Raw genomic sequence first — 9,617 nt, 5'->3', positions numbered from 1 at the left:
CACTGTGCAGAACCTCTTCCCCTTTTCTATCTACCTCATTTTTGCAATGTGCACCATGATATCTGGCTGCTCGCCCTCCATCTTGAGAATCTTCTGCAGCCACTCTGAGAATTCCTGGATCCCAGCACTTGGAAGGCAACACACCAACCTGGAGTCTGCTATCCCTAACTATTACACTTCCTTTTACTATCGCTCTGCCTGACTTTACCCTTCCCAGCTGTGCCTCAGAGCTGGCCACGGTGCCACTGGACTGGCTACTGCTGCTGTGCTCTGATAGGTCATCAACCACTCCCTACTCAGTAGTATCCAAAAGGATATACTCGTTGCTGAGGGGAATGGCACAGGGAAACCCTGCACTGACTGCTTACACTTCATGGTGGTCACCCATCTTCTCTCTGAAGCCTGCACTCTGAGATCAACCACCTCAGTAACTGTCTCATTAATGAAGCTTTTAGCCTTCTGGTTGGTCCCAAGTATCGATGTCCAGTTCCACTTCCTTGACCTTTTCAGGCAGGAGCTGAAGTTGAATGCACTTCCTGTAGATGTAGTCATCAGGGCCACAGGTACTCTGAAATCCCACATCTCACAGGTGGAGCATTCTGCTGCCTGTACTACCATCCTGCCTACACTTATTATACTGCTAACTTCTCAAAATCAAGTTCTAGTCTGCTCCCATTTTTGTCCAAGCCTGCTGAGCCAAAGGCTGACCATTTGACATTGGCCCACTCCAACTATGGCCACTCCACATAAACTTCTTAAACTCAGACTTCCTGTTTAAGATGGCACTGGTGAAGCACAATGACGACTTTCTGGTAGCAAACAAAGCTGTAAATTACTGTATTAATCACACTTTTTCTTTGGATACGATCACTGCAATCAATAGCTTTAAACTTCACTTACGAAGTTGAGCTTTAGAACCGCCTGTACAACCTGGCATTTTTACAATGTGGACTGAAGTCTGGAACATGCAAGACTATTGCGGCGTAGTGTGTCTGGGCTGAATCGAAGCGGCAGGACCCGGGCCCAAGAGTAGAGAATGAGCCATGATGGAATGGCGGAGCAGACTCAAAGGGCCAAGTGGCCAAATTCCACTCCTATGTCTCATGGTCTAAAATTATTGACCTTGTGAATCTATGTTATACCTTATCTATACCTCTATTAATGTTAAACACTTCTATAAGGTCACCCTTCATTCCCCTACATTCCAAGCAATAAAGATCAAGCCTAGCCAGCCTCTCTCTAGAACTCAGGCCTTCTAGTCCTGCCAATATCCTTGTAAATTTTCTCTGCATTCTTACCAGTTTAACCATGTCTTTTCTATAGAAGGGCGAACAAAATTGTCCTTAGTACTCTAACAGTTTATACAACTGGAATATAATTTCCCAACATTCAACTCAATGACCTGTTGCTGTATACTCAATGTTGAAGGCTAGCATGTTAAGTGCCTTTTTCACCACCCTGTCTGCTTGCAAAAATGCCAAGGGAAGGTGGGAACATGTACTTCTAGGTACCTCTGTTCTAATACACTCAACAGTGCCCTAGCGTTCATATTACAAGTCCTAACCCTACACTGGTTTGACTTTCCAAAATGCATCACCTTACACAAATGAATCAAAATCCATTTGCCACCCGTTGGCTCAGTTCCCAAACTGATCAATGTTCCCCTGTAGTCTATAATAACATTCTTCACTATTAACACCATCTAATTTCATGTCATCCACAAACTTTATGATTAAGCCTTGTGCATTCACATCCAAGTCATTTATACAAATAACAAAGGTCCCAACATCAACCCCCGTGGCACACCACCAGTCATTAGTCTCTATTCCAAGAAACAATGTAATAAACATAAGTGATAAAAAATTAGAGATCCAATCATGCACCAGTAAAGCTAGGTGGATATGGCTACCATACTTTGATGAGGCAGACTTAGATCATATTGAAAAGGGACGCCTTTGTGGAACTTCAAGCAATCTATGAGATTGAAGTTAAATTAGAAAATGTGACAGTCTGGATTTAAGTTAGTGACAATTTATGTTGACAGTAGACTCCCTGCAGGCATAGCATGGGTGAACTCCAAATGTCAACTTGTCAACTCAGGCACTAGAGGAACTCAATAAAAGACTCAAGCACAAGGTTGTGATTGTGGGAGATTTTAATTTTCCACACATAGACTGGGAAGCCCATTCTGTAAAAGGGCTGGATGGTTTGGAGTTTGTCAAATGTGTGCAGGATAGTTTTTTGGAGCAATACATAGAGGTACCAACTAGAGAAGGGGCAGTGTTGGATCTCCTGTTAGGGAATGAGATAGGGCAGGTGACGGAGGTTTGTGTTGGGAAGCACTTCGGGTCCAGTGATCACAATACCAGTACTCCCGATGCAGCCTCCTCTACATTGGTGGTAAATTGGGGGACCGCTTTGTCGAACACTTCCACTTCATCTGCCAAAAGTGCAACTTCCTGTTGGCCATTCCCGTTCCAACGCGTCAGTCCATGGCCTCCTTGTGCCACAATGAGGACACCCTCAGGGTGCAGGAGCAACACCTTATATTCCACCTGGGTAGCCTCCAACCTGATGGCATGAACACTGATTTCTCCCTCCAGTAAAAAAAAGTGCCCTCCCCCCAACTCTTCCCTTTCTCCTCTCCTATTGGATTCCTTTCTCCCCTGCCCTTTTACTTTTCCTACCGACCTGGCTTCACCCGTCACCTTCTAGCTATCCTGCTTCCAGCTTTTAATTCTAGCATCTTGCCCCTTCCCTTCCAATCCTGTAGAATGGTCTTGGCCTGAAAGGTTGACTGCGTGTTGCTTCATTGGCTTGTTGGGAAGCTTATTCCTCCATAAGTGTTACTATTGACAAGGCAGTGTAGACATCCTGAAAGTGGTAACCCTGTACTCAGTCATGTTTAAGCATTAAATATTAGACACATGGAAGATCATAGGAGTGAAAAATAATTGCAGATTTTAACTGATAGCATGGTACATCTTAATATTTAAGGAAAGTGGCTCATATGGAGCACATAAAACACAGGCCAATGCAATCCACATTTTAGACAGTTAAGATACAGACTTCACCCAAAGAGATGGATGCTTTAGATCTTCTGGGGTGGGAAATCTTTAATTTTAGAGAAAGATCATAGCAATAAATGTCAGAATCCAGTTTACACTCGTCAGCCTTCTTCTGCATCTAAATAACATTACCATTTATTTTTCCAAATGTCTGAAACAGAAATGCTTCTAGGTATAATTTGTTTTATATTGATGAGCCTGTATTATTGCCAACTACAGATATTACCCTTAGACAATAAGAGGCAGACAAGTGAAATGGAGGACATTAGTTTATTTGCATTCGGTATATACAGACAAATTAGGTTCAGTAGTATATCTGGCTACTGAATACTCCAATAAGACTGATGAACACGAAACATAATAAGACATTTTGCAGTAAGTTTTACAGAGCAGCAAAGCCACCTGGACAATCAACCCATTTGTCAGCATTTAGAAGTCTGGTCGCTCCTTCTTCAGTTTACTGTAGTCCATGTTCACTGCAAAGAACTATTAACAGAGAAAAAGATTAGTCAAGATGTTTGACTAAAATGTCTATTAATATGAAACACTTCTATTAATTAACATTCAATATCTGAATTGGAACAAAAGCTCCATTTCATTCCTACTGTACCCAAGCCATTATGACGTGCCAATGAAATCTGAAAACTGACTATACCAGTAAATCTCTACAGAATTTTACATTTCATCATTTGGAAAACATTCCCATTTATCGTTACGATCCAAACTAGACTTCTCCCATTTGTTTAGATTAAACTCTATTTGCCAGTTTTGTCCTCTTTTGTTATGATTTTAATTGTTCAATAATACTATTGTTTTGTCTTTATGTACCTGTACAACAGCACATCTAACATTAACCTCACCACGTGGAGGAAGTGGTGAGGAAGGGGTGGAGAAGGAAATTATTACGAGATGTTATTTCAGCATGCTCAAGTTCTTTTCATATCCAAAACATTGTACAAATATGCCTTGGGAAATAATTGAGCAAATGATTCAAAGTGGCCTTTGATCCAATTTTATACCTTAACATTTTAAAAATTAAATTATACATACATATTGTACAGGTAACAAGGCAAGAAATTAAAGCATGCTTAATAATCAAATCAGCTCTTCTACGATGAATTAAAAAAATGTTACCTTGTACTGCTCATTAGGTGCAATTTTATTCCATGGTTCAGGGTTGCTCTTGCGATTCCAGCTATGGTAAAAGTAGATTGCATAGTTAGCAATAAGTGTTGTATCTCAAAGTTTTTCATTGCACCTGTGTATACTTGCACATATGACAATAAACTTGACTGACTTTTGAAAAATTTGCCTCTTTAACCAACTCAAATAAAAGCCATTTTTGCAAATTCTTGTTGAAACCTTTCTGTTATAGCCACACACCTGTTTCTCAACATTTCTTTGCACATATTTAAAACAATACTTACTTGATACATACCTTCCTAAAGCCCAAGTACTGTTCAAGTACAATGTTACATTCCTGAAATCAAAACACTTCAATCTCATTCTAATCAATACATTCTTGACTGAAGTTAAATTAAAAACTATTGTCTATGTTAATCTAGACCTTACACCAGGAAATCTGGATTCAGCTGTCAATTTATAAATGGTTCAATATGCAATCTTGTCATTAAAAATTATGACATGCAATTTACTGTAAAAACATTCAACAGAAAACTGTACTGTAATAAAGACAGCGAGTCCTATGTGCAACTGTTTTCACTGTCACAAGATAGTATTTAGAAAGTGAATAACTACAGAGATCAGTGACTTACACACAACCTCAACAAGACAAGTGTTACATTCTCAATCACCTACCTAACATCAGGGTTGCGGAAGGCAAGCCGCATAAGGTAACAGCTTGCTCCAAGACTTCCGGACCCAATGATAACAAACAGTGGAATTAGCTATCAAAGAATGGGGGAGGGGGGGAGGGAGGGAGGGAAAGAAAAGTCATTAATGTACAGCAATAAATTCACAACTAGTTCAAATGGAAGATATCAGAAAACTAAGAACTGTGAAATTAATTTGTTCAAAAGTTATAAACATTCACTCTAAAGCAAATCATGATCAGTTATCTGAACTTTCAATTTCACATATTGTCACTTCTATCAGCAGCTACCAGTTTCCACAAGCCTACTTTTTCCAGGGATCCAGCAAAAACAGATTCACAAAAATATCAAAAACAATGTTCAAATATTTAACCTATCATAAGTCGTAAAACGACCACCACTCAATAGTTTATCAGTGGAACACTACTAAATAAATAGAAATGCCAAACCTGACTACTTTGCAATTATGAATTTTCTACACTGCTTATCTACTCCTGTGTCAAAAACTATTTCTAAACTGTTGGTTAGGATCTAATTTATCGTGTAACCTCCTTATATTACTTTTAATTTAAAAAAATACTATTTTACAATCATTCCTAATATCTGAAGCAAATTAGTGTCAAGGGGAAAGGCTAGTTTACAATTTGAAAGTAATTTTGAAAAAGTATTAACATTGGTCTAAATGGTCAAATCCCACAGAAGCTGAAAATCACAGATGTCACTCCACGCAACACACATCAAAGTTGCTGGTGAACGCAGCAGGCCAGGCAGCATCTCTAGGAAGAGGTACAGTCGACGTTTCAGGCTGAGACCCTTCGTCAGGACTAACTGAAGGAAGAGCTAGTAAGAGATTTGAAAGTGGGAGGGGGAGGGGGAGATCCAAAATAATAGGAGAAGACAGGAGGAGGAGGGATGGAGCCAAGAGCTGGACAGGTGATAGGCAAAGGGGATATGAGAGGATCATGGGACAGGAGGTCCAGGGAGAAAGACGGGGGGGTGGGGGGGAACCCAGAGGATGGGCAAGGGGTATAGTCAGAGGGACAGAGGGAGAAAGAGAGAGAAAAAGAATGTGTGTATATAAATAAATAACAGATGGGGTACGAGGGGGAAGTGGGGCATTAGTGGAAGTTTGAGAAGTCAGTGTTCATGCCATCAGGTTGGAGGATACCCAGACGGAATATAAGGTGTTGTTCCTCCAACCTGAGTGTGGCTTCATCTTTACAGTAGAGGAGGCCATGCTTAGAGATATCAGAATGGGAATGGGACGTGGAATTAAAATGTGTGGCCACATCCTGCTTTCTCTGGCAGACAGAGCGTAGGTGTTCAGCGAAATGATCTTCCAGTCTGCGTCGGGTCTCGCCAATATATAGAAGGCCACATCGGGAGCACCGGACGCAGTGTATCACCCCAGCTGACTCACAGGTGAAGTGTCGCCTCACCTGGAAGGACTGTCTGGGGCCCTGAATGGTAGTGAGGGGGGAAGTATAAGGGCATGTGTAGCACTTGTTCTGCTTACAAGGATAAGTGCCAGAAGGGAGATCAGTGGGGAGGGGGAACGAATGGACAAGGGAGTCGTGTAGGGAGCGATCCCTGCAGAAAGCTGGGGGGGGGGGGAGGGAAAGATGTGCTTAGTGGTGGGATCCCATTGGAGGTGGCAGAAGTTATGGAGAATTATATGTTGGACCTGGAGGCTGGTGGGGTGGTAGGTGAGGACACGGGGAACCCTATTCCTAGTGGGGTGGCGGGAGGATGGAGTGAGAGCAGATGTGCGTGAAATGGGGGAGATGAGTTTGAGAGCAGAGTTGATAGTGGAGGAAGGGAAGCCCCTTTCTTTAAAAAAGGAGGACATCTCCTTCGTCCTGGAATGAAAAGCCTCATCCTGATAGCAGATGTGGCGGAGACGGAGGAATTGCGAGAAGGGGATGGCATTTTTGCAAGAGACAGGGTGAGACGAGGAATAATCCAGATAGCTGTGAGGGTCAGTAGGCTTATAGTAGACATCAGTAGATAAGCTGTCTCCAGAGATAGAGACAGAAAGATCCAGAAAGGGGAGGGAGGTGTCAGAAATGGACCAGGTAAACGAGGGCAGGGTGAAAGTTGGAGGCAAAGTTAATGAAGTCAATGAGCTCAGCATGCATGCAGGAAGCAGCGCCAATGCAGTCGTCGATGTAGCGAAGGAAAAGTGGGGGACAGATACCAGAATAGGTTTGGAACACAGAATGTCACTCTACTCGGGGGGGGGGGGGGAGAATGCAAAAGACTGGAAATAAAAGGTTCAGCCTGAGTTCAGTGGTTGGCAAGATGTTAAGAGTCCATTATTAAGAACAATGCATTGGGGTACTTGGAAGCACGTGACAAAGTAGGCATATGATAAAATAGAAAGAAAGATATGTGAAGGGGCAGGTGGTGTTGAGGAAGCAGGGAGTCTGTGGAAGGACTTGGACAGATTTGGAGAATGCGGGGAAAAGTGGCAGATGGAATAGAGCGTAGGGAAATGTAAAGTCAAGCACTTTGATAAAAGGAATAAAGATGTAGACCTGAAGTTTAACTTGCAGGTTGAACTTTAGTGAATCCTGCACAAGGACTCCCAACTTCCCTTGTCTCTAAAATTTCTGAATTGGCTCCCCATTTAGAAAATGGTCTACATCTTTATTCCTTCTATCAACTGGCATTGGGAGAGGGTCCAGAAAAGGTTTACAGTGGCAGTGGAGGTCAAGTCATTTGGTATATTTAAAATGGTGGTTGATAGGTTCTTGATTAGCAAGGGCATCAAAGGTTACAGGGAGATGGCAGGGAATGGACTTGAGAGGAAAAATAAATCAGTCATGATGGAACAGCAGAGTAGACTCAATGGGCCGAATGGCCTAATTCAGCTCCTTTCTCTTATGAACACTTAAGCCAACTTTTTAAGTCAACATGGATTGTAAGAAACTTTATTCTCTGCCCTTCTTTAAAGTACATTTGTATTTGTAATTGTAGTTTATTCCAAGAGTATTGCATCCATTTTACCAAAAAGTCTTAAAAATATACTTAATTGCTCACGTGCAACAGAAATATATCAAAGCAGATAAGAGACAGCGTGGCAAGAGGGAAATAATTTGAATTCAGCCCCATCTTCCAACTTTTAAATATTCAGGTGGATTAAAGCCATCTTTACAAACTGGCCTTGGTAATAATTTAGAAATTTAGCACAGATTGTACCAATTTGGATACATTGCAGAACTCTTGTCCAACTGAGGAAAAATAAACTAACATCACTACTGATGTCAGCATCTTGTCAGTTCATGAAAACATAACCAAATGGGATAATGCTGTCCTGTATAAATATCTAGAAATCAAATGATATTTTAATCTCAACTCAATTACAACCATTATATCATCCACTAAATTGTAATGAATCCAATGGAGTATCTGTATTAATAAGAGAAATCATGCCAATATAATTGACTGAAAACAGCAGCTGTCATCACCAGAGTACTCAGCACGGATAGCATGCTTTTTTTTGTGGATTGAAAACTCTTAAAATCTCCATAATCCAAATCTGCAGTCCCAATTGAAATCAATGTCACCTCATCACAACTCAGATTATCCGTATTTTAAACTGGCAAGTCAACAATCAGAAAATCTGGAATTAATAAAAACCAGAGGGAATTTAAAAACATAACTAAATGAGCATTCGAGGGGAAGGAAATTCAACAGACATAAAATAAAACATTATGCAGTTTAAAAGACAGAAGTACAAAATGGCTGTTGTCAGCAAACACATGCTGATCAGCCCTCGTGTGCAGCCAGACCTGGCTAAAGTGGGAGCTCATCCTGATATTTTTGATGCATTAAATCGAGAAAATTTTCAACTCAAAGGGGGGAATTACATGGAGAATGCCTGCACCACACTGCACTTCACTTTCACCTCATCTCCCCTGCAAACTACCCAATTTCCCCAACCCTGCCCGCCAATACAACCATCCGACCGCATCTCCCCATACGTCAACCCACACCTTCATCTCCCCGTCCCTGCATCCACATTTCTCCTCAACTACCTACCTGCACTCCTACCAAATGAATCCACAGCCCCACTCATGCCTCCACCCTACCACCGCCCTCTCTCTCCCTACCACTAAACCCTTTATTTCTCTCCCGCGCACACCACCCCCAAGCGCTCTTCCAATGCCCTGTTTCCACCTCCCTCCCATCCACCCCAGACATAACGAATGGCCTCTTCACACCGCTCGGAGGAGATAAGAGCACGACCCCCACTCTGCTGCTGGTTCTTACACTAGGGTGGCTTCTAGCCTGACGGAACATCAATCCGAGCATGGTGCTGCTTTCTCCTGCGTCTGCCGCCCGCGCAATGTCACCTTTGGGGCTTGGAACCCTGTGGGCCACACAAATTCCTGAGCGAAAATTCCCTCACGTCAATCCACACTCACAAATATTCCTATCGTTTTTTAAATTTTTTAAAAACCTGATGCATGACAGTGTTTCAGTAAAATAAAATTCTTCATTATAAAGCTGAAAATCTGGCAAACATTGTAGCTACCTAATCAATGCAGGCGATTAAACCCTAGTCTCCGAGGGCCTGCCGCAGTCACTATCACGTGACCTGAGCATTCCGAAGCTGCTTCAACGGTAAACTGTCACGTGTCAGTCCAGCCAGGGAAACTGCATGTGGGCGGGGCTGGGTAAGGATATGTGTCAACTTCGCTGGACTTGTCCA

General features: G+C 42.1%; 1 protein-coding gene across 1 annotated transcript; it reads right to left on the bottom strand.

The window, feature by feature from the left end:
• Positions 1-3,324: 3,324 nt before the first annotated feature.
• On the bottom strand, positions 3,325-9,324 carry LOC134340631 (cytochrome c oxidase subunit NDUFA4-like). Its single transcript, XM_063038078.1, has 4 exons — positions 9,176-9,324; positions 4,887-4,975; positions 4,203-4,263; positions 3,325-3,554 (listed from the first exon to the last, which is right to left on the bottom strand). Exons 1-4 carry the CDS (start codon positions 9,215-9,217, stop codon positions 3,498-3,500), a joined length of 249 nt encoding a protein of 82 aa, XP_062894148.1. The 5' UTR covers positions 9,218-9,324; the 3' UTR covers positions 3,325-3,497.
• Between the last annotated feature and the right edge of the window lie 293 nt (positions 9,325-9,617).

The sequence above is a fragment of the Mobula hypostoma genome, chromosome X1, assembly GCF_963921235.1.
Source record: "Mobula hypostoma chromosome X1, sMobHyp1.1, whole genome shotgun sequence".
In the NCBI taxonomy this organism is placed as follows: domain Eukaryota; kingdom Metazoa; phylum Chordata; class Chondrichthyes; order Myliobatiformes; family Myliobatidae; genus Mobula; species Mobula hypostoma.
The sequence above is the reverse complement of the archived record's forward strand: the minus strand, read 5'-3'. Positions and strand labels throughout refer to the sequence as shown.

Bases quoted from the DNA above. Each gene is read 5' to 3' on its own strand.
- LOC134340631 (XM_063038078.1), bottom strand. From the start codon at position 9,217: ATGCTCGGATTGATGTTCCGTCAGGCTAGAAGCCACCCTAGT. The intron at 4,264-4,886 runs GTAGGTGATTGA...CTTTTACCATAG, and splicing joins TTCCGCAACCCTGATGTTAG to CTGGAATCGCAAGAGCAACC. The intron at 3,555-4,202 runs GTAACATTTTTT...CTCTGTTAATAG, and splicing joins CACCTAATGAGCAGTACAAG to TTCTTTGCAGTGAACATGGA.